Source organism: Syngnathus typhle, linkage group LG8 (assembly GCF_033458585.1).
Source record: "Syngnathus typhle isolate RoL2023-S1 ecotype Sweden linkage group LG8, RoL_Styp_1.0, whole genome shotgun sequence".
NCBI lineage: Eukaryota > Metazoa > Chordata > Actinopteri > Syngnathiformes > Syngnathidae > Syngnathus > Syngnathus typhle.
Window position 1 is genome coordinate 6,078,704 of NC_083745.1, and position 23,575 is coordinate 6,102,278.

The 23,575-nt window shown below is 42.6% G+C and overlaps 3 protein-coding genes across 6 annotated transcripts; 1 reads left to right on the plus strand and 2 right to left on the minus strand.

Annotated features, from left to right (window-relative positions):
* The first annotated feature begins 240 nt into the window (after positions 1-240).
* Positions 241-11,169, plus strand: xpo1b (exportin 1 (CRM1 homolog, yeast) b). 4 transcript variants are annotated; one of them, XM_061285054.1, is made up of 25 exons: positions 241-398; positions 1,758-1,889; positions 2,005-2,106; positions 2,459-2,531; positions 2,988-3,049; positions 3,528-3,572; positions 3,907-4,088; positions 4,178-4,226; positions 4,296-4,415; positions 4,502-4,630; positions 4,710-4,868; positions 4,958-5,155; positions 5,251-5,389; positions 5,479-5,660; positions 5,743-5,899; positions 5,981-6,144; positions 6,215-6,349; positions 6,625-6,817; positions 7,529-7,635; positions 7,809-8,003; positions 8,134-8,302; positions 8,467-8,601; positions 8,984-9,143; positions 9,224-9,320; positions 9,883-11,169. In XM_061285054.1, exons 2-25 carry the CDS (start codon positions 1,764-1,766, stop codon positions 10,027-10,029), a joined length of 3,225 nt encoding a protein of 1,074 aa, XP_061141038.1. In that variant the 5' UTR covers positions 241-398; positions 1,758-1,763; the 3' UTR covers positions 10,030-11,169. The 4 variants fall into 4 exon arrangements, with proteins under 4 accessions (XP_061141038.1, XP_061141039.1, XP_061141036.1 ...); XM_061285055.1 differs by having other exon boundaries at positions 262-412; XM_061285052.1 differs by having other exon boundaries at positions 266-646.
* Positions 11,170-11,234: 65 nt separating this feature from the next.
* On the minus strand, positions 11,235-17,268 carry sanbr (SANT and BTB domain regulator of CSR). Its single transcript, XM_061285057.1, has 21 exons — positions 17,139-17,268; positions 16,715-16,866; positions 16,494-16,647; positions 16,291-16,387; positions 15,959-16,185; positions 15,774-15,832; positions 15,460-15,620; positions 15,252-15,338; positions 15,064-15,174; positions 14,846-14,969; positions 14,631-14,783; positions 14,291-14,533; positions 14,177-14,209; positions 13,811-13,910; positions 13,564-13,649; positions 13,440-13,468; positions 12,267-12,340; positions 12,102-12,190; positions 11,952-12,034; positions 11,772-11,855; positions 11,235-11,683 (listed from the first exon to the last, which is right to left on the minus strand). The coding sequence occupies exons 2-20, from the start codon at positions 16,862-16,864 to the stop codon at positions 11,810-11,812; spliced, it is 2,106 nt and encodes a 701-aa protein (XP_061141041.1). The 5' UTR covers positions 16,865-16,866; positions 17,139-17,268; the 3' UTR covers positions 11,235-11,683; positions 11,772-11,809.
* A 553-nt stretch (positions 17,269-17,821) lies between these two features.
* Positions 17,822-20,267, minus strand: pex13 (peroxisomal biogenesis factor 13). Its single transcript, XM_061285819.1, has 4 exons — positions 20,065-20,267; positions 18,874-19,574; positions 18,682-18,804; positions 17,822-18,519 (listed from the first exon to the last, which is right to left on the minus strand). Exons 1-4 carry the CDS (start codon positions 20,136-20,138, stop codon positions 18,218-18,220), a joined length of 1,200 nt encoding a protein of 399 aa, XP_061141803.1. The 5' UTR covers positions 20,139-20,267; the 3' UTR covers positions 17,822-18,217.
* Positions 20,268-23,575: the final 3,308 nt, after the last annotated feature.

Sequence of the window (23,575 nt, forward strand, 5' to 3'; positions counted from 1 at the left end):
TACAACAATGAAATGTGTCTCTTAGATGTTCGCTATTCCGACACAGACTCATGAAGAAATCCATTCTACATAGGAGTCTGCCCTCTTTTTCTCTCCTGGCGGAGTGGTCGCGTGGGCGCTTGAGCCAATTGAAATTGATCGACGGGTTCGCCGCAAAATGGGAGCTGAGTCGGGATTTCTCCGCCAACGCTGCAGCCAATCACGGCGCGTGATGGGCGGGACTCCAGTCCAAACTTTACGCGGCGCCATCGGCTGAAAACTAAACCGAGATGGAATCTCCCAGTCTGAACCGGTTTCAACCGGTTGCGAGTTAGTTGCTTGAGAGAGGAAAGGAGGCGCAGGCACACAACCTCCATACCGCCCCGCTGGAAATTTATTAAGAGTAACGCATTTATTAGGTTTGTGATTCAAGGTTTGTTTTGTTTCGTAAAATGTCTTTGAGCGACAGCTTGCTAGCTTTGCCTTGATAGTAGTTTGGGGATCCAATCAGTGGTCATTAGCAGCCAGACATCCCTCGCTGCTGGAGCTAGTCAACGCTGCAAAAATAGGAAAGCTTTTCTTATCAACTGTGAATCTCAAGTGCTCACTATATCTTGTACGTTCTTTTGCTAACGCCGCACTTTTCAATCAGAGCCTCGGACTATAGGTACGTAAACTGAAGTGAAGTGCAAAGCGCCAAGTTGTTGTAAGGCTGGCTGGCTTTATGTGTGTTCTACATGTGCAGGACATAGCTAGCAAATTTCTATTGTTTTATATCATGTTTGCATAGCTTTTCATTGTGCTCAGCAAACGGCTTTTGAATGACATCGATAGCATACTTTGTGTAATTAAATAGCCACGCGTGGGACTATCGTGTGCTGTGAAAGTCATGCGTGTTGTCCGAAATGTGTTTGAACTTGGTTTAAAACCAACGGTGTGAGATTTATCCTACGCCCCTCCCAGCTCACCAGCATCACTTCGTACGACGTGATGGCAGCGGATGTCAAGTTGGTGTTGCTAGGCACTCACTCGCTCGCCACTGTTAGCCTTCTCTTTGTCACGTGTCACGCGTACGCGGCCAACCATCTTAAAAGCACCAACTGTAAATTTGGTGGTAAAAGCACTAAAACTCCTTTTACGTTACGCGGAGCAAATCGTTGGTGCTGTGGTGGGAGGGGTTGCTTAGACCACGCACGCCATTGCTGGACCACATGGGAACTGCTAGCCACTCCACAGCTTCACAAAATAGAGCCTAAGGGCAATTTATTGTTTGGCTTGCTGTGTGTGAAGTTGTGCAGAATGAATGCTGACATGGCTACAACTGCTGCTCGGCACTGTCAACATGATCGTTAATTGCTCACTTGTCTTTTTTTCTTTTTTCTAGTTGGACTTTGGATGCGTTAGCTCGGTTTCTTTAAGGTGTAAACAAAGTGACGTCGACTTTTGTATCAGACACGTGGTTCGGTTCATTACTTAATAATAATGAATGCGTAACTACAAGTAACCGTCCGTATTGTAATAAATTGGATGAATAATTTCGCCTTGCCTTGGACAACACGTGACAAGAGCTTCTTTTATACCTGAAAAGTCCTTGTACCTTTCAACGTCTTCAGATGTGTTGCCTGGTTGTTGACAATTGGTTGGTTGGGGGGGGGATGTTGTTGTTTCATTGTCAGCTGTTTGGAATTGTTTCAAAACGCATGGTGCACATGACTTTGCCCTGTTGAATGAATTCGGTGCTTCCATGACCCCTCCTCTCTTTCCTGTCGTTGTTGCAGAGCTCTATGCCAGCAATTATGACAATGTTAGCAGACCATGCAGCACAGCAGCTGCTGGACTTCAACCAGAAACTGGATATTAACCTGCTGGATAATGTGGTGAACTGTTTGTATCATGGGGTGGGACCACAGGTAAATGATGTTGCAATTCACTTTATAAAAAAATCATTTCCATGGCATAGTAATTGTCTGGATTTCAAAGAAAAATTGTCTTAATTCTACAGTGTCTTGAATAATTCTATTGCAGCAAAGAATGGCGCAGGAAGTGTTGACGCACCTCAAAGAACACCCCGATGCCTGGACAAGAGTGGACACCATCCTGGAGTTCTCCCAGAATATGAACACCAAAGTAAGCCGAATTCACTGATTATTTTACGTGGAAATTGGATGTGCGCCACCACTGATCTAATTGGCGAATAAACAAAGTACTATACTGTACAATGGAAGCGTAAGATCAATCCATCCCGATACATTTTCAATGAGAGGGTTGTGAAGGCAGTCGATGACAAGCAGTGTGCTTTTTCCGTGTTCAGATGCACGTCTGTTACAAAGCAATCGTTCAATACTACACACAGAATGCTAGAAAAGCTACATGAAAGATGGGGTTCTGTCAAATTGTTAGCTAGAGGCTTCTCCATTTAATTCAGGGTTTTCTGGTCATGTTTACCGAATCTTAAAGTGGCCCTCTTTGCTTGTTGCAGTACTACGCCCTTCAGATTTTGGAAACCGTTATCAAAACAAGATGGAAAATTCTTCCCCGAAATCAATGTGAAGGTATATATATATATATATATTTTTTTTTTTTTACTGTGATGCTCTCAAACCATTCAAAAAACTTTGAATCATGTCTTGTTACACCTGTCAGACTTTTTTAATTCACTGCTTTTTCTATTGATGTTTTTGTCATAGCATCTTTTCTTTTTTTGTTTTTGTCTTAATTGAGCTGTTTTGTTAGTCCCTGATCAAAGTTCTTGTTACAGCTAATATATGAATAGCAAATAGATCTTGAACCACTCTTTACATCATACCAAACTACGTTATACCAATGGAGACGACTATACATCAGCAAATATGGTCATGCTCTTCCGCACCAAAAAGGATGCGAACAAATCATGCGCTGGTGCAACCACCTGAAGGAGATTTTGAAGAATGTCAATGGCAGGCAACTTTCATGTCAGGATATTTGGAAATCCCTTTTTATTCAATGCTTGTGTTATGTCTATTTTCCAGGGATAAAGAAGTATGTCGTCGGTCTCATTATTAAGACGTCATCTGATGCTGCAAATGTGGAGGTATGCAACAGTCATGTATTGTATTAAAAGTGGAATTTAGACCAACTAAAAAGTTTAATTCAGTCTAGTAATCCTAAATGTAATAATAGAATACATTATGGCCACCTTTTTGTTTTATTTCATATATGTATACACAGTGGTGCCTTGAGATAAGAGTTTAATTTATTTGGTGACCAGGAATTGAAATGTCCTATGGGCTGGAAATAAAAACTTGTTTTTGTCTATGATTTGTTGACAAATATTTGACAGATTTATTGAATATTAAAATAACCATTACTTCATTACTCTTACCTCAAATCATCATATCGAAATAAAAGTTTTTTTTTCCCCCTCTTCTAAATCATAAGTAAATCATCTTTCTTAGTGGCACCGAGAGCCTTGAATATTGCTAGTTAAAATGCCAAACACCAAATATTGTCATTATTGTTGCATTTGAAACAATCCAACAGCTCAGTTGTTTTACATTTGTACTTTTTAGAAAGAAAAGGTGTACATTGGAAAGCTGAACATGATTCTTGTTCAGGTAAGTTTATTCCATTCATTATTTCTACTCCAAATGAAATGAAAAGGCTGCCCACTAGTGTAGTGGCAAAAGACAGGAGCAAAGCATGTCAATGAAGAGTCCAAATTGCACATCTGTTCTTAAGAGGCTGTGTTTGAAGTGTAGTTGACAAAAACAGACTCCATATAATTTTGCGATGAAGATCTACACCATCAGAAAGTAATAGGGACACATTTTTGAGTTATTTTTAGGATGACTTATTTTTAGCAAGTGTCACAGATAAAAATTTGCTCGGTCCATAATGTTCACCGCATTTGTCACACTGTCAAAAATGTTTGAATCCTTCTGTGTGTAGATCTTGAAGCAGGAATGGCCCAAGCACTGGCCCACCTTCATCAGCGACATTGTGGGAGCAAGCCGAACCAGCGAGAGTCTTTGCCAGAACAACATGGTCATTCTCAAACTGCTGAGCGAGGAGGTCTTTGACTTTTCCAGTGGCCAGATGACCCAGGTCAAAGCTAAACATCTAAAAGACAGGTTAGTAGAGTACTCTACTTAAAAGCGCAACATTGACCAACTGCTGCGTACTGTATCGCTGTTATAATATGCCCTTGTGTTTCTTTCAGTATGTGCAATGAATTCTCCCAGATATTCCAGCTTTGCCAGTTTGTTATGGTATGTTCTAAATCCCAGTCCCTCGCCATAATGTTTTTTGTTTTTAAATCTCATCATCTTGTATTTTAGGAAAATTCCCAGAATGCCCCCCTGGTTCATGCCACTTTGGAGACCCTCTTACGTTTCCTTAACTGGATTCCTCTGGGCTATATCTTTGAAACCAAGCTCATCAGCACATTAGTGTATAAGGTAAGCTTGCGATAGATAGGTTGATTATATGATATAAAAAAAAAAAAAGTGTCACGTAGTTGAGTATCTCCTCTGATTCTTTTCAGTTCCTGAACGTTCCCATGTTCCGCAATGTGACGCTCAAGTGTTTGACTGAAATTGCTGGAGTAAGCGTCAGCCAGTACGAGGAGCAGTTTGTCACACTCTTCACCCTGACAATGTGTCAGCTCAAGCAGGTGACCTTGATGGCAAACGCAAGTGTCCTTTTTGGCCCATGCAAAATGGAACTCTAACCTAATTTTTTTTTTAATCTAGATGCTTCCCCTCAACACTAACATCCGTCTGGCTTACGCCAATGGGAAAGATGAGGAGCAGAACTTTATCCAGAACCTCAGTCTGTTCCTTTGTACTTTCCTGAAAGAGCACGGGACGCTCATTGAAACACGGCTTAACCTCAGAGAAACGTTAATGGAGGTAAGTTGCCGATCCAGAGGATGGACGGGGAAAATATTTCAGGATCGGAGCAGACAAACGGGTTTCTGATCTTCCTGTTCTGCTTCTAGGCGCTTCACTACATGCTACTGGTGTCAGAAGTGGAAGAGACGGAAATCTTTAAAATTTGTTTGGAATATTGGAACCATTTGGCGGCCGAGCTGTACCGAGAGAGTCCGTTTTCCACATGCACGTCGCCGTTGCTGTCCGGAAACCAGCACTTTGATGTGCCACCGCGCAGGCAGCTCTACCTGCCCGTCCTGTCCAAGGTACCACTCCTCGCTCCCGTGGTGGCAAATAAGACACGGACGGGGTCTGATAACATGTTAAATTGATATTCTTTGCGCCCACGCACGCCCAATAGGTTCGACTGCTGATGGTCAGCCGGATGGCAAAACCAGAGGAAGTCCTGGTGGTGGAGAATGACCAAGGGGAGGTAGTCAGAGAGTTCATGAAGGACACAGATTCCATAAACCTCTACAAAAACATGAGAGAAACACTTGGTAGGTCTCCCACATTCTGTCCCACTTAATGGTCTACACAAGGATTTGCTTCAGTGAAAGACTAATCATGAATATGTGCTTCTCTGCAGTATACCTGACTCACTTGGACTATGCAGACACTGAGCGTATCATGACTGAGAAGCTTCACAACCAGGTGAACGGTACCGAGTGGTCCTGGAAGAATCTCAACACATTGTGTTGGGCCATTGGATCTATCAGCGGGGCGATGCATGAAGAGGATGAAAAGAGGTTCTTGGTCACAGTCATCAAGGTGGGCTCAATATTCTTTCTTGATGAAAAATGGGCCTAGAAAAAGGTTTCAGTTAGTCGTGACTTTTTTTTTTTGGTCGCAGGATCTGTTAGGGCTGTGTGAACAAAAAAGGGGAAAAGACAACAAGGCCATCATAGCCTCCAACATCATGTACATTGTAGGCCAGTATCCTCGCTTTCTCAGAGCCCACTGGAAGTTCCTCAAAACGGTGGTCAACAAGCTCTTTGAATTCATGCACGGTGAGATTTTGAAAGTCGCCCATTTTGTTCGTATTGTGTAACGTAATAATCGCCTCACCGTCAATGGTCCTTTGGCATCAGAGACCCATGATGGAGTTCAGGACATGGCGTGTGACACATTCATCAAGATTGCCCAGAAATGCCGGCGGCACTTCATCCAAGTACAGGTGGGAGAGGTGATGCCCTTTATTGACGAGATCCTCAACAACATCAACACCATCATCTGCGACCTACAGCCACAGCAGGTCAGTTCAGACAATACGGAAAAACCGTCGTCACGCTCGACTCATCCGCTCACTCTCGTTTGCGTCCAAGGTGCACACCTTCTACGAAGCTGTAGGTTATATGATTGGCGCTCAGACCGACCAAGCTGTACAGGAGCATCTTATTGAGAAATACATGTTGCTGCCCAATCAAGTGTGGGACAACATCATCCAGCAGGCCACCAAGGTAACTTGAATATACTTTCATTGTCTCGTTCAGATATCTCAATACGGTGCGAGTAGGAAATATAAGTAAACCAAATACACCTTTGCATTTCACATGTATTCTTGTTCGTGCGGTTTCACTTGGCGTGTTGAACACTTTGAAGTCAACGAAATGTCTGGCCTGAGGCAAACGCAGTTTGTGAAACACTTTGACGACACGAGTCACGCTTATCGAGTTTCTGTTCAAATACATAACTCCAATTTCTCTGCGCTTTCTCCCGCTGCATCCACCATCAGAATGTGGACATTTTGAAGGACCCAGAGACTGTGAAACAACTTGGCAGCATCCTGAAGACCAATGTGAGAGCCTGTAAGGCTGTCGGCCACCCATTTGTCATCCAACTGGGCCGGATTTACCTCGACATGCTCAATGTGTACAAGTGCCTCAGCGAGAACATATCTGCTGCCATTCAGACAAATGGTATGGGAGGTGTGTGTTCATTATGGCATTTATTGTATGTGATTATTGGACCTTTGGAGATATTTGATAAGTATTCAAACTTGCTGGTATGAGTCATCGTATCGTGACTATTATTTTACAGAATGTTTGTTCTCATTTTACATGAGTAATCAAACACATAAGTAGCTGACTTTTAAGAGATTCACTGTTTTCTATGGTTAGACCTCAAGGCAGAGATAAGCTTTAAAAATTAATTTCCTTGGGATAAAGATTTGGGGGGGTCAACAGAGTAATTCAAAGCTGTATACAAATGCAGCTTAGTGCCTTGCACCTTTTGCAAGCTAAGTGGGTAATTTAAGTGAAACACGACTAAGTGATACATTTTCCTCAATTTCCCTCTTGGTGAGGATAAGCGGTTCAGAGAATGCGTGGCTGGCTTGATAAAGTACACGTAGTGTCTCATTGAACAACAAGCTTGTTTGGTTGAAGTAAATATGACCTTTACGTATTTCCAGTAATCCATTATGCCAACTTTGCGTCTAGACTGATCGGCATCGTAAACTAAAAATGATCATATCAACTCAAAAACAAAAAAATATTCCACAAAAAACTGAGCAACAAGAACCACTTGCTGGAGTCTTAATTTGCGATTCCATTGTCCTGGTTCCACACCAAAATGGCACCAAAATTGTTTCCGTTTGAATTTGCTCGTATGTTTGACATGTGGATTTGCGTGTGCAGGAGAAATGGTAACCAAGCAGCCTCTGATCAGGAGCATGAGGACTGTCAAACGAGAGACATTGAAACTGATCTCGGGCTGGGTCAGCCGATCGAACGATCCGCAGATGGTGAGAAACCACCACACACACACACTTTCAAAATAAATCAAATCAGTCAAGTTCAAGCTTGCTGCTCCAATTGGTTGATAAACGATTCTGGTGATTAATCTGATTTTGACGTATTCTCTACAGCTTCTCTTTGTGCTCCGCTCATTGTTCTGATCCATCCTGTTGTATTGCAGGTCGGTGAGAACTTTGTTCCCCCACTGCTAGATGCCGTCCTCATCGACTACCAACGCAACGTGCCGGCTGCCCGTGAGCCTGAAGTTCTCAGCACCATGGCAACCATTGTCAACAAGCTGGGAGGGCACATCACCACTGAAATTCCCCAAATCTTTGACGCTGTCTTCGAGTGCACTCTCAACATGATCAACAAGGTATGCTTGGACTTGATATTTTATGACACCACAGCCGTGCATACGAAGAAAGGTCAAATCAGTGAATGACCGAAGAAGCACTTGTATGAACTCCCGGGTGTTTTTTCCCCTCATTGCAACCCCACCCCAGAACTTTGAAGAGTATCCCGAGCACCGAACTCACTTCTTCTACCTGCTGCAAGCTGTCAACTCGCACTGCTTCCCCGCATTCCTCGCCATCCCCCCAGCCCAGTTCAAACTGGTGCTGGACTCCATCATCTGGGCCTTCAAACACACCATGAGGAATGTTGCTGACACCGGTAAGGACCCTGGCCCCTGCTTTGCCTGTTGAAATGACATCGAGCAAGAACGCCAATGGGGGCACAGAATGCAGACAACAGTTCACTTCAAAAGGGCAACTTTCATCAAGACGTCGTGTGAGTTTATGTGCCTCTGCTTGTTTTTTTTTTATTATTTTGATCAGGTCTGCAGATTCTCTACACATTGCTTCAGAACGTGGCTCAGGAGGAAGCCGCAGCTCAGAGCTTTTACCAGACGTACTTCTGCGATATCCTCCAACACATCTTCTCGGTGGTCACTGACACCTCTCACACTGCTGGTGAGTTTGCACGCACCATCGCTGAGGAAATTAAACGCTTTGCTGATGAATTGTGACTTATCTTTCAAATGGTTAGGCTTATCATTTACTTGTTTGCATTCAATTGATGCTCACAAAGTACGACATCTCAAAATTACTTGCGGGGATGGGGTCTCATTGAATTCACCGAATAGCAATGGTCTAAGAGCTAAGCTGCTCTAAGAAACGACGAGTTTATGCACAAGTGTACGAGGTGGCGTCTCACTATGATGTCACAAAGTGAGGAACTGGTCATTCTCTTGAATTTGTGAAGTGTAAATGACATACCTTTTCATCCCTCTTCTGAGAGTGACATTTGGTGCCCCCCCCCCCCCCCCCCTTTTTTCTTTTGTCGCCTCTTTAGGTCTGACCATGCACGCTTCCATCCTGGCCTACATGTTCAACCTTGTGGAGGAAGGCAAGATAACCACTGCACTGAACCCCGCCTCTCCCGCCAACAACCAGGTGTTCATTCAAGAGTTTGTGGCCAACCTGCTCAAGACGGCCTTCCCTCACCTGCAGGAGTAAGTCTGCACCGCACTCAAGCGCAGCCAGCCTTCTGCTTGGCTTCTCCCATCTAATGTCACTTGCGTGTTCTCCGTAGTGCTCAGGTAAAGGTGTTTGTAACCGGACTGTTCAGCCTCAACCAGGACATACCTGCCTTCAAGGAGCACCTTCGAGACTTCCTCGTCCAGATTAAGGTGAGACCTTGTGTATGGCTGGAGAGTGATTGAAACGGCAAAGTCAAAGTTTTGACGACAAAAATTCAGGTTGTTCAACCCCTAATCTGCACCACACAAGAACAATAAAGGTACTTGCACTAATTTATGATTATTTACTTGGAGTAATAATAAGAATGCTTACACAAAATCCCAGCCAATGTCCAGCTAATCATTTGTAAATTCAAACATTCTTTTCTGGGGAAAAAAAAACTGCTTTCTGACTTGGCCATGTTTTATAAAAACGTTGCTTTGGCACCATCTGGTGACATTATGATGCCAAGCTACTACATTTAACTGAGGAAGTGAAAACTTCATTTAGACCAGGTTTTTGCTTTGTCTAAATAGAATAAAAAGTGATTTATCCCATAGTTTACATTTACATAATGCACATATGATATCGCTAATTTAAAAAAATATATAATACAGATGTATAAAAAAAAAAAAAATGGCCGACTATTAAGATTGTTGGCAATTGCGCACAAATAAGTGTCATAAGAATTTAAAAGCGGTAAGAATAACTAACTTGTGTGTGGCTCTACAGGAGTTTGCCGGCGAGGACACAACGGACCTGTTCCTGGAAGAGAGGGAAGCGTCGCTTCGTCAGGCTCAGGAAGAAAAACACAAAATCCAAATGTCTGTTCCAGGCATCCTCAACCCCCACGAGATCCCAGAGGAGATGTGCGACTGAGCCCAGCTTGCTCGGCCGTCTCCGTCGAACTGTCCAACTAACTCAACTAACCGCAGCAAAGACAACAAAAGCCAAGAAAGGCACTTCAGCGTAATGACGGATGGGAGACTCCGCCCCCTCTGCAGAATGGATGCTGGTCGTGCAAAACAACGCCAATAACATGTAAATGAATCCTGGCCCTTTTTACATAATCTAAGTTTTGTATGGAGACCTAAATAACCCGCCCACCCCACACCCCTCTCTCTTTCCACAACTTGCGGTTGTTTATCAGTCTGGCTTGCTGCTGAACTGCATGAACAAGTCATCCATTATGAATTTTGTTGGTTATATTTCACCTCCCTTGCTCTTTCCACCCCATATATTTGTTTATACATAAATATATATATATATATATGTGTGTGACAAATATATATATATATATATTTATATACAGTGAGATGTTTTTTGTTGTTGATCTCCATCAAGACTTGCAGAGTTGGAAGGTCTTTTCGAGGCACATACACCGCTTGGTGGGAGAATGAATGGAACGGCTAATGAATGAAGGCTTAAAAGATGTCACCATCTTTTCCATTGTGACTTGTGGGGCACCTGACTAAGTTGTTTCAACACTTTTCTAAGGAACGTGACAATGTGCATATCATCCCAATTGTATAGCATCTTTAATACCATGGGAACATTTTTTTTTTTCCTTGTTCAATTATTTCTTTTGGTGTGCGTGCGCGTGTGTGTGGGTACTGTCGCGTAGTCGACATCAGGCTTTTGTTTTCCTCTAAGAGGATTGTTGCTCATTTGTGAGCCTCCATGAATGGGACATTTTAAAGTGGCAGAGGTATTTATGGGTTCTTGGTTGACGGCTTTCAACGTGTTTAGTTGTGCTCATTTAGATTGTTTACCATGCAGTAGTGCTTCAAGACACTACCGATAGAGCAAAATGACAAATAATAAATCGGGTTTACATTTAATTTTGTATTTTTGCATTTTTCATTCGTTCGTGTTGAGTTCTGTTCAAATAAACAATTAGGCTCAAGAATGTATAAATTTCTAGCAAGTACCCAGTCTCTAATGGTAAATATCCCTTCTCAAGGTGTTACATTGGTTGTGAATTTTTTGAACTGATTAAAACGTTTAGAGTTTTACAAACGTCTTTGCTTTCTTGGGTCCACATGTCAGACTACATCATTGGAAATGGATGCATAGAATCAAAGTAGTGTGCTATTGCTGTTTTATTATTTTAAAAGCTAACATAGCAATTCTACATCAAGATTTGTAAACTTGATGGTGAGACAACTCACAAATAAGTCACACTCCCTTTTCATTAACTGGAAGACTGAAGATGGGGGGGTCACAGAGTCAATCACACATTCTTGCATCATGCTCACTCCTCTTGCAATCATGCAGCACAGGTCAAACCGGAGACTGTTTTCTTAATCTAAGTGCACACTCTGTGCACCAATATGATACACATGTTTTTTTTTCAAGCTGCACCCTTGTCCGTGGTCCCAAAATGAATCCTCCAGCAAAACATGAGAAATGGAACCAATCAGAGCACACGCTTCCTCCAAGCTGAGCCAGGTCCAGGGAGCTCCTTGTTTTTCAATGACTGACTGCAGCTGCATAAACAAACTGCAAGGCGTGCTGATCCCTGCGCGGTCACCTGAGTTAAGCAGAAGATGGCCGCTCGGTGTGAAAAGAGTGGGGGTGAGTGGTAGGTCCATATTTGACCGTGGAGCAAGCAGACGTGCCTGGATCACATTATTAGATTACTGTGCGGTCTAAGCCATCACTTCTCGACGTTTGTCCGGATCTGAGCATAGCGTATTTTAGTTCTACAAGGTGACACAAAGACACAGAATATGTCATTGATCATTTTTTTGCCCATTTGTAACTGTGTTTAGGGTTAGGAGGTTTACTATGTAGCCCACCTTGGTGTCTTGTCAAAGGTGTGTCTGCTTTGAGTAGCATTCTTGAATTGCGCCTCCAACCTGGCGTAGATTCCACCTGCTAGCTACAACACACACACACCAAATAAATCCTGATGAAATCAAATGGCAAGCATAGTGCTTGTCATATACTTCTTTTGTGTCCTTGGATCTGTTTTGCTCCTGGTCTCCAAAGCGCATCTTGGTGAGGTAGTCGATCATCTCGGCCATCCGACGCTGATCTGTTAAGAAACATACGAGTTGGTGTCATGTAAAGACATTCGACTGTTTTCAAACCTCTCCCCGGAATCTGTTTACCTTCTTCTCTTTGAGCATCCTGGTTGTACCGCATGGAGCGAGAACTGTCCCACTTACTTTTCTGGATGCTTACTCTGCAGAGCACAAATAACAAATGATTATTCGGGCACAGTGTTCCCTCTAATTTTTCAAGTGTCTTTGCAAACACACAAGCTCCCTGTGCACACTGGACCACTGTGTGCAACGCCAGATTAAATAAATAAATAATTGTCAACGAGAACTTTAACTTGCTCTGGGTCGGATTTCTGTCGGTCTTTTGCGCTCTCTCAGAATAATGTACCGATCCCTCGAGTCTTTGCACAATTCCCACAGCTTTCAAATGACATTTCAGCTGAATGTATGTGACACTTGAGGTAGCCCAACTTCCATATTTTCCCCCTCCGTAAACTCGCCCGCCACATTGGTTTCACTGCATGTTTTGCAGAGAAGACCTTTCTCATTCGAAAAAAAAAAAGAAAATCACACCAAATTTCACCGTTTCCTCTTGAACTTGCACACATACAATTTTAAAAGAAGTGCCGCATTTCTTAGTTATTTGGGCTTGGCGAGTGGCTGTGTCGCTGCTCGTTCGTTTCGCCATGATTAGCTAACTTAGCATTTGCATCGCTTGCCTCGGCCGCACTCTTATTAGCTAGCTAACCTGGGCGGAACACATGTTCCGGCACTATCGATCCTATGATTGGCTATGTCGCGAAAGCGAACCCTATCATATCATTGGCTGGACACCTGTCAATCACTGATTTATACTACAAAAAGGCACAGAGAAAAACCAACAATTCGGCCACTTAATTAGATTATATTACGTCTCACATTAGATATTAATCAATCAGTTTATGCTGGATTTTATTTTGTGCACAGCATGGAGTTTCTTGTGCGCAGAGACTGCGTGACCAGTGCGCAATTGCGCATCTGCGCAGCTTAAAGGGAACACTGCTTGGGTATTAAGCAAAAGTATCTAGTGGAGTGAGATTCCATGTTTAAGGATAAAATTGATGCTGCTGCTCCCCTTGAATATAGTATATTGTAGACTTCGTTAGAGCAGTGAGTGATTCGATAACAGAATTCCTTCCATCCATTATTACCGGGGTTGTGGGTGCAATGGAGATGGTGTTGCCTGTCCTGACAATGTATTCAATAATTCTAATGATGTTAGTGTTTCAATGTTGAACTCACAAGAAAGGAGTGTTGTCTCTGGTCTGGGACTGTAGCAGGAAAACACAAGTTTGAAAAGTCAAATGTGTCAATAATACTATGAAGCATTAGTATGCAAATAATGCGTATCCAAACCATGACTCACTTTGTCCGGTTTGACCTTTCGCTGGAGGTTTGGCGAGGACAATTGTTTTTTAAGAACTCTGCTGTTCTTCTTGGCTTTCTTGGCAGCTGCAGACACAAAAGGAACGTGACAAGATATTTACAGGGACATCTGACACCATCTGCTGGACAAGGAAAGAAATAGTCTACGCAGTAAAAAAAATAATAAAATGCTTTCATGCTCATAAAGATGGCGAAGGCTGCTATAGAAAAAAAGGGGGCAACATCACCTTGCTTCTTGGACGACTCCTCATCATCCCCCACCTCATCCTCCGTGACCTCTGACCCTGTGGTGTACTCCTCGTCTTCTGACAGAAGAGATTGCTGCCTCTGGAAGGACAAGTCAAGACTTTTATTTATTTATTTAACTGCATATTTGTGTGATTCACAGACACACACGTTAGCATCTAGGACCGGAGTACCTGCAACAAACATGCAAAATTCACATCTTGACTAATCTTTGAATGTTCTGTTGACTTGAATGGTAAGTCTGGTTAGAAATGAATATTTTCATACATACATGCAAGATCAACAAAACAACTGAATCTGCAGGTGACTGATTGGTTACTAGAATTTTTACAGATAAAAATGCCTACCAGTTGCAGAGTCCAGTTTTTCAAAAGAGAAAACTGGTTGAAAGAGAAAGTACCAGAAGTCATAAATGACAGCAGAAAAGAAAAAGGGAGAAGAAAACAAAGAAAAAGGCTTACAGTCTGGAATTCCCCACTTGGGGTTCCGAGCAGAGTTGGCTCCAAGAGGGCATCACAATCTTTTGCGACATTGGTTGGCCGCTCTTCACTTCTGACACACTTATCAGCTGGTGGCGAGTTACACGCACACACGGCATCTCTGTGCAACAGGAGGTCGTTGAGGACTCTGGTCTGAGCCGAGGTGGCATCGTCGCAGTCCTCTTCGTTCGGCACGTTCACAATGTGGTCGCGCACTCTGCAACCCTGAAAGTACACAACGGTCAACACACATTCATGCTGTTTCTCTGGAGCGCTAACATGAAAATCACATGAGGGCAGAATCGATACGCTGTCCATTTACCTTGGGCATGCCGCTCGGGTCAAAGCGTAGTACCGTCTGGTTGCAGCAGGGGTAGACGCCCATCCCGTTGCAGCTTTTGTCCACCCCTGTGCTAAGGTACCTGACACTTTCTGGGTGGTAGCGGCAGTGGGTCAGCTCAGCACATACAAACTCCTAAACACAACAAAAACATTAATAATAATAAAAAAAAAAATTGATGTATTTTGTCTTTGTACCTGTTGGCAACGGGAGCAGGTCAGACAGTTGATGGTTCCCCAGATTCTCCAGTAGACCAGAACCCATGATTTTAACTCGTCGTAAAGACTACTAATGTATTCATTGGCATCCCAGTTCTTCTGTCTGCACAAACACACATAAAGATCATGTGATAATGAGTCGAGAATTCACATTCATGACTGTACGGTGAGGTGGAGTTATGCTGAGTCTCGCATACTTTGAGTGTGCGTAGACAATCTCTCCGTGAGTGTCAATGTTGATCTTTTCTGGCACACAAGAAGTCTTCTTCTGTGTATCTTTGGTCAGCATCTTCAAGCACAGACCGCACCTGAAATCCAGCAAATGTTACCGAGAGCCAACGAAAAATGTGCAACACTGGATGGACGGAAATGTTTCTCTCTTGACCTGTAGAGAGTTGAAGCATTTCTTGGGGAATCTCGGTTCTTGTAGTTCGGGTCGAAGAGAAGCTCGATCTTCTTTTGAAACAATTTGCTTTGTAAAGTGAGGGCAGAAGAGAAGAAGTGTTCTTCATTGCACTGCCACATTCCAAGTCCAATGTCAGTTTTGTGTTAGCTCAGTGACTGACAGGTGATCAATCCAAGGTGACAAAGACCTCTTAAATTTATCTTTTTTGTCCCTGATGTCGTCCGCCTCGTTGTGGTTGAAGAGCTCAGCGATTCGTGACACCAAGTTGCTGTTGATGCAGTTCATGTTGCAGGGCGTGGCCACGATGGCGCTCATATGTCTGTGACAAAACTGGACACATTCCTCCACCTGTGCATCAATAGAGGAATAATGCTACATGGAAAATTGTTCCTTACAGTACAATTGCGAAAGAACATTCAATGAGAGACGTCTCTCAGCTTGGAATTAGATCAGATAAACAAGGTGTCCTAATAACCCAACATTGCACATCAGCACACTTACTAAGGCGTCCATCTTCAAAAACTCAGAGGAGATCAGGATTGAGATCACATTGCTGGGCTCTGTAAGCGACAAACAGCATACGTACGACCAACCCAAAACACACGAGACACACACAGCCAGTGATCCACCAACACAATAAGTCAAGCCAAATGTGTCAACTGTAAAAATTCCCTCCCACATTTTACCGAGTCGAGGTTTGTCCTTAGATGAGTTCCTCCTGACGTACTTCATGAGCCAGTCAAAGATTTGAACGTCGCAGTGAACCGAGATGTCCACTTCTTCCCATCTCTGCGAGTCCACGGACAAATACTCAGCAAAGTAGCGCATCTCTTTGACGAGAAGATCTCTGGGACATGTGAAATCCTGCTTCAGGTTCTTGGTCTCGTCACACACATGGATGACCATGTTGGGACTGTGTGGGGACAATTATTGATTTGACACAGTTGCCCAACGATAGACAGAGTGAGTGTGCCGTGGTTTGGTCAGCACCATGGAAACAAGAAAGATGCAAACTTACTCTCTTAGTTTCGGAGATTTGTCACCATCCTCGATCGAGACTCTTTTGTCGTTCTTCTCTAAAGTGCAAAGACTTCCTGAGAGTGTTGATTGGCGGCCTGCGTGGAAACAAAACCACAGAAGAGACTGTAAAACCAATTTGAACCTACTAAACGGACCTAAACAAAATAAAGAAGTCCAGAAGTTTTTTCGAAACTAACGAACCTTTACAGGCACTGTGATGACTTCCGGCAGCTTGACTGGTGTCCAGTATGGCTGACCCGCCATCCGAGGGCACTCCTGCTGTGATTGCATTACACTGATCGTCCATATGAGGAAAACCTCCACAACTTTTCAGCTCCTCAAAGCGAAGTGCACACTGAATGAAGAAATTGGATATAACAAACCAGATGCTTGGTGAGAGCTGAAGCGGTCATATACTGTACCTCTTTGGGAGTGAAGCTTGGCACGAGCTTTACCACACTGTCCCAATCTATTGGCTGAGCCAGTCCCACGAGGGAACCCAGCACCATGTCCAGAACCAGGACATTGTTGTCATAGGGAAAGTTGTTGTTATCCAAGGAGGAGCGACTCATCTCTGACAAAATGACAAGGTCACAACACCATTGCAGTTTTCACTGCCTGCCAATGCAGACAAGTATCATTTCTTTTCTTTTCTTTTGCGACAATAATAACATTCAATATCTAAACATACTTGGAATTCTAACTCGTCACACGGATGTTGAAGGATGATGCTAACACGGGCCGAGTCTCAAGCTCTACGGTTCGATTCTCTAACAAATTGACCATTTTCTTCGCTAAAAGAATTCAGACAGAAAATAGTACATGCATAAAACATCGGTCACATACTTATCTGTTGTCAATGAAATGTTTTCTTGTAGCTTTATCGTGGAAACAAGGTCGATGTGAGTTTTGTCATTGAGAATCGGTGATGCTGATGCTGAGACGTCCTATCGGCGGCTAACGGCATTGCTAATGCTGGCTAACTTTGTGGGACAGAATTTGGTGCTTTCAAAGACCCTCGTAATTTCAATTGCTTAAGACGTAAAGGTCATTGCAAATTTTTTAATACGTGTCTTTAATGCATATATCCTTCAAGTTGATGTATTTATCGGTGTTGTCAAGCTTGCGCGCAATGATAAAACAATTAGGTCTCGTGAAATGATTTGTATTCTGAACGCTCAACCAACTCTCCCAAGTTTACGCCGTAGTTTGGGCTTTAGCTCCGTAACCCCCCCACCAAAAAAAAAATACTTAAAATATATTCACCATACGAAAACGCGTCGATAGAAGACCTATTCTAATGTCCCGTCCATAAAATCATGCAAATGTTAAAGAAGTTTTATTTGATTCATTCGCTCAAGTTGTAAACCCAAACGGGAAGTCCAGCGTCCCGTTGCTAAGAGACGAAAGTTCCTCGTGCCAGGTAAATGTGATACCTTAGAAAAATAAGACCTGAAAGTTAAATTTTCCTTCTTTCAAGCCATTAGGTCTTAGTCATGTGAAAAACGAATCCAGGCACTAGAACACAATTGGGACTTATCAATGGATTTATTTGACAAAATAATATTAGAATGTATTTACATTACTAATTTGTATTCTGAGAAGCAGTCTAAATTAGCTGCCTCTCATTATGAACACACATAGTCTAATCGAACCCTCATGATTTTAGACTAACCGTGATAAAAAGCAGAATTACACAAATAACTTTATATAAATTACAACACATACATTTTTCATTATTATTGTCCAAGATAAGAATTTGAACAATAGGTCTAACCAATTAGAAAGAAACACAAAAATGTATGTAATGACCGTTAATGAAATGTTTCCACTACTTTTACTGTTAATCATCCAACGTTTACATTCAAACAGTCAAAATTTTAAAAATGGACTTGCCAACAGGTACGTTCAAACAAACAGAAGATTCACAAATCATTTTTTTCTGAGATGTTAACCACTGTGTCAGAATTGGAATTTGAAAGTCCTACACTGGCGAAAGTTGGTGTTTCTTTGTACACAGACTCCAACAACTCCTCGGGTGGAGGATTCACATTTGTGACCAGGGCAGTCTGGGAGTCCCCTTGCTGCACCTGAGCCAGCCTTTCCATCTCCGCCTGCTTGTGGCCTCTCCTCTTGCCGAGGATCTTGACGTAGTTGGCGGGGACGAGGCCTGTCGTCTGACCGTCCAGGCTGGCCAGCAGCCAGCCCCGCACACGCGGCTGTTGCTCTGAACATCAAGTAAGGAGCACACTTGTCAAAAACGGGAGATAGGACTGACTGGTCGACAAACTAAAAATGAATGAAACCTGAATAAAATCAAGTCGATGGCATCTTTACGAACTGAAAACTAGGTAAGAAGAGACACTTTGTCCGACTTTTCTATACGCACCTTTTGGTGCGAGGTTGAGCATGTCGCCAGCCCGGAAAGAAATCTCCTCTTCGGAAGAAGCTGAAAAGTCATACTCTGCTCTCGCCACAACATGGTCATCCTCTCCATTGGCCCAATTAGTAGCTGCGAGACAACACACATATGACTTTCCAGGCACATGTCTTTTATGTTAACTAAATCAATAAAACTCACTTCTATCTTCAGAGCCAGTGGCAGAGCTCAGCAGTTTCCAAACGAGGTACGGTCCACCCAGGACCACAGCAAAAAACAAAAAGATTGGCCACGACTTAACGGTCTGATCGTCCATTCCCGTTCCTCGGCCTCTGGGGGCTGCCAGGGCATCGCTTGCACTGTCTGCCCATAAATCCTCAACCTCAGCAGCGGACCCCCGACCAAGCAGTCTCTGTAAACGTCGGTAGAGGTATCTTAAAGTGCGCACCAGCGCAAAGGCTGACAGAACCCTGGTGAGATGCGCACGTAACCGCGTCAGGTGATTGGCCACGTCCAGCACGGCACGAAAGCTGTTATAGACGGCCGAAAAGGTGGCGTCCAGCATCATGCTGACTGAGGAGAAGGCATGGACGATGCTTTCGATGGATTGGAAAGCACCGCGGCTGCCTTCCTCCGCCTGTTGCACAAAGCGACTGGGGGCGGCATCCTCCGCGTGCGGGAAGCGACCGTAACCGCCGAGGCCGTAGCCGCCGCTGTAAGGACTGTAGGGGCTGTAGCCCCCCCCGTACATGGAGCTCCCGTAGGGGCTGTAAGAGGAGGTGAAGGAGCTGTAAGATGGACGGTAGGACTGCTGCACGGGACGTGGGGGCAGTTGAGGGGCAACTCTGGTTAGGACGGGAGGACCAATAGAGGGGCCTGCGGAAGGTCCAAAGTCTGTAGACCTGTTGGGTGATAAAAAGACATTTAAATACATTTGTTTAAATACGTTGTCTAATCTGCAAAGGCACATGAGATGTATTTTATACTTCTCAACTATTTTGCTCCCCCCCCCCCACATCAGTCCAGAATACAGCAAAACGATGAAAACAAGTTTTTAAAACATGTACTGTGATTTATAACAAGTGTTATTCAAATAAACAAGGGAAGCTATGTTTGGAAGGCCATGGCAGGACTATAGGCCAGGCTACGGAGTTAGCAAAACAAGTCGACAACTTCTCCAGGTAATGACAAAGAAATAAAGAGGAGTGTTCATAATAATTTCACAATTCACAACCCCGATTTCCCAGACGCCCACCGTATAACTTACATGGCCATCGAACTTGGATTTTAGCGTAGGTAGTTAGCAAACACGCGATCTGGCTACTACGAGTCCATCGACAAATGTCAACAACAAACGAAATATTACAATAGCAAAGTGCTCCGTTTATTCACCTGTAATTTATCGGTGGACCTATAGTCCCGGGAATCCGCCGTTCCCACGGTTTTGGTGGCGGTTGCGAGTCCATCGCACAAAAATAGCTCGACGCTGTCAAAAATAACCCGACACGTTTTAGACCAAACGCCCCTGAACGCCTCTCAAGATGTCTTCCTGTTCTCCTCGTAAATTTGTAAATCTCTTCTTTTGGAACTTGTGAAGTTTTAGAAGGGATTTTAAAATATGTTTTAATATTAGTTTTATTGGAGTATTTGCCAGTATGTGTAGTACAAGTAGTCTGTATTTTCTGTCTCATTTCCATGCTGAACTCCGGGGAGAGGCGCAAACATGAAATGTGCTGCAACATTTTCCCCAGCAGAGGGTGCTATTGTAAAGACAACGATGATGATAGATAGATAGATAGATAGATAGATAGATAGATAGATAGATAGATAGATAGATAGATAGATAGATAGATAGATAGATAGATAGATAGATAGATAGATAGATAGATAGATAGATAGATAGATAGATAGATAGATAGATAGATAGATAGATAGATAGATAGATAGATAGATAGCTTTATTGATTACAAAGGGGAAATTCGTGTTAATGAATGTTTTTACATTTTTTTACTGTAGTAATTTTTTTCACCCCAAAGAATGTAAAATAAATAAATAAAAAATCAAAAACCTTTTTTTTCCTGGGTCTCAGGACGATATAGGTAATTATGAGTCAAGTTGTTTCAATCATCTGTGACAAAACAGCTACTCTGAGGGGCAAATATCAACTCCTGTTTAGAAGTTTGATATGCACAGTCGCACTTCTTCAGTGCAAGCCTGCAAGGTGGGATGCAACATTCCTCCGCCCTCATCTCAATAACGTCATACACGACTGTCACAGTTCGGTCTGCATAGATTTCTCATACATAGATCTAGTATCAAGTGACATTGAAGAACCCTTTAAAAGAGGTTTAAATGTAATCTCAATAAGAAGTAGAAAAACACAGATTAAGATGTATTTGGTAAGTAACAAGAGCATGGTGCAGTTATGCCACACAATATTTGTACAATTACTGCAAGCGTGAAGTGCCTGTTGAGAATAATGTCATCCGTTCAGGTCATTGAGGACATTGAATTGATCTTGAGTCGTTAATAACGTGGCAATTATATCAGTGACAGTTTATTTACGATAACAATGATGCGTTATAAACCCATTATGCACAATGTTGTTGATCAGCATAATTCATATGCATTGTTCTAGAAATATGCAAAAGGTAAAATTGTGTTAAAATAAATAAATGTCCATGCCTGTACTTCTGCACTTAACTATAATGTTCCAATAATTACAATCCCTCCAAATGTATTGGAACAGGAATTCCTTTTTTTTGTTGTTATATACAAATATAAATATTTGTTATATAAAGGCAAACATCAGAAAATAATTCTGAATGCCAGCTTTCATCTATCTCTACGTGTTAAGCAACACAAGACCCCACTTTTCCAGTTGGCAAAAGTATTGGAACAGACATTATTATTATTACCATGAAATAAAAATTTTACTTCTAAACTTTTGTGAGAAACCCAAATGTTTACAGTATCCAACAAAAACAAAGAATTGATATGGCTGTTGCAATACTTTTGGAGGCAACTGCAACGCGTTCTAGTGACATTGTAGTGAAATTCCCCTACGGCGCGGTGAATAGTAAAGCAAAGTGACAGTGACATTGACACCCGATTAAGGTGTGTGAGGAGGCGGCGGGCGGCTACCAGTGAAGAGAGCTTTTCCGAAATGCCATTGAGTGATGAGGTGCATCTTGTGGTTTGACCAAACAAGCTGAGTGATGTCGACGCTGTTGAGCAGGCGTGTGCGCAGAGCCGTCACAGCAGCTTTGTGGCGGGGTGGGTGGACTGCATCAAATGTCTATGTGGTCCAACTAGTGTAGGCGTGTGAAAGTTTGGCTGTCATTTGTGAGATGATGCTGTCATTATCCTGGGAATAGAAAGTATTGGCTTGTGATGTCAAAGAGTGTGGGAAGATGCTCGGGTTGATTCTTGGACCTGGTATTTGGGGTTCATGCAAAAAGGCCCGAGACCTTTTGCACTGTAGTGATTTATGAAGGTCAAAGACAATTAGACTACTTGCATTTTACCAGACATTTTACGTCAAGTCGACAAGTTTTCTTAGTTCTTTGATCAGACCCATTTCAGATTTTTTCATGACTCCTGTTATATTTATTGCATAACTTTAGCCTTTTTTTTTTTTTTACTTGTTTATTTATCTTTTTTTTTTAATTAATAAGTTCAATATTTTGGATTTCCGGTCATAAGCCTTGACAAGCAGCTGAGTTATGTTTGAAATCTGTTCCGAACAAATGATGATTCACAAATCATGTGAGTGAATCACTGTGACGACCCCAACAGCAACAATTTTGCATGGCCATTTTGACTTTACCACATCTGCAAAATACAAATGGCACGGCCCCTGTTGATTTTAAAAATCAAACGTGACCCTTGAGCATAAAAGCCCATCACTGCACTACATGCACATGAGGATCATCAAACTTGAGATTCTCATACTATTGCATTCCAATGAAACTGAATTTGATTCTGGTTGGAAAAATAGAGCGAGGCACGTTACTGCACGTGTCAGTATAATTTGCACACATAATCAGTAAGCACTATGTCTACGTGCATGTGCATGCCCACTCTGGTGTTGTTTGTGATATGAAAATAAAGCATTCCTGCTCATTCCTCCTCTCTAAGCAGCAGCCCTGCCCAATCCAAGAAAACGACATCACAAAGTGAGGACCACCCCTGCAAACCAAACACACAACCAGTTTCTCAAAGCAGCTGTCCCTGCAACTTGAGTTGCCATGCAGCTGTTCTAATCTTGGTGCATCATTTAAAATGTTTCCATGCAATGGGCTCTAGTCATTGCTATTTGGTGTCACGGAACGGAGCGGCAGTTGCGGGCTATCATAGCAATTGCTGTTGATGAGCTGTCCAGAGTACTGGTCATGTGGCAGTTTGGTGCATTAAATAATATAACATTATCCTTTATTTGTCCCACATTGGGAAATTAGTTTCAACATTAATTTGTAGTTTTTATAATATTAGGGGAGACTAGTTGTTTTTCCACATACTTTTTGAGATGTCCTGGTCATGTGACAGCTTGGTGCATTAAATAATATGATATTCCATTATTTGTCCCACATGGGGAAATTTGTTTCAACATGAATCTTTAGTTTTTATAATATTAGAGGAGACTATCCCCCCCCCCCCCCCACACACACACACACATACTTTTGAGATGTCCTATGTACTTTGTGAGTGATCACTGAATGCACCCACCATTGTGTGTTTGTTAATTTTATTTTTCTTGAGCACAAGTTTTACCAAGCAACACGTATTGCCGAATTCATAATGTTGGTGGAATTTTCCTTGCTCTGCGAGTTACTTTTTAAAGGAAGAGTCCAACTGTTAGACTATAATTGCTATAATTAAAATGTACTGCAAAAACTTTGTA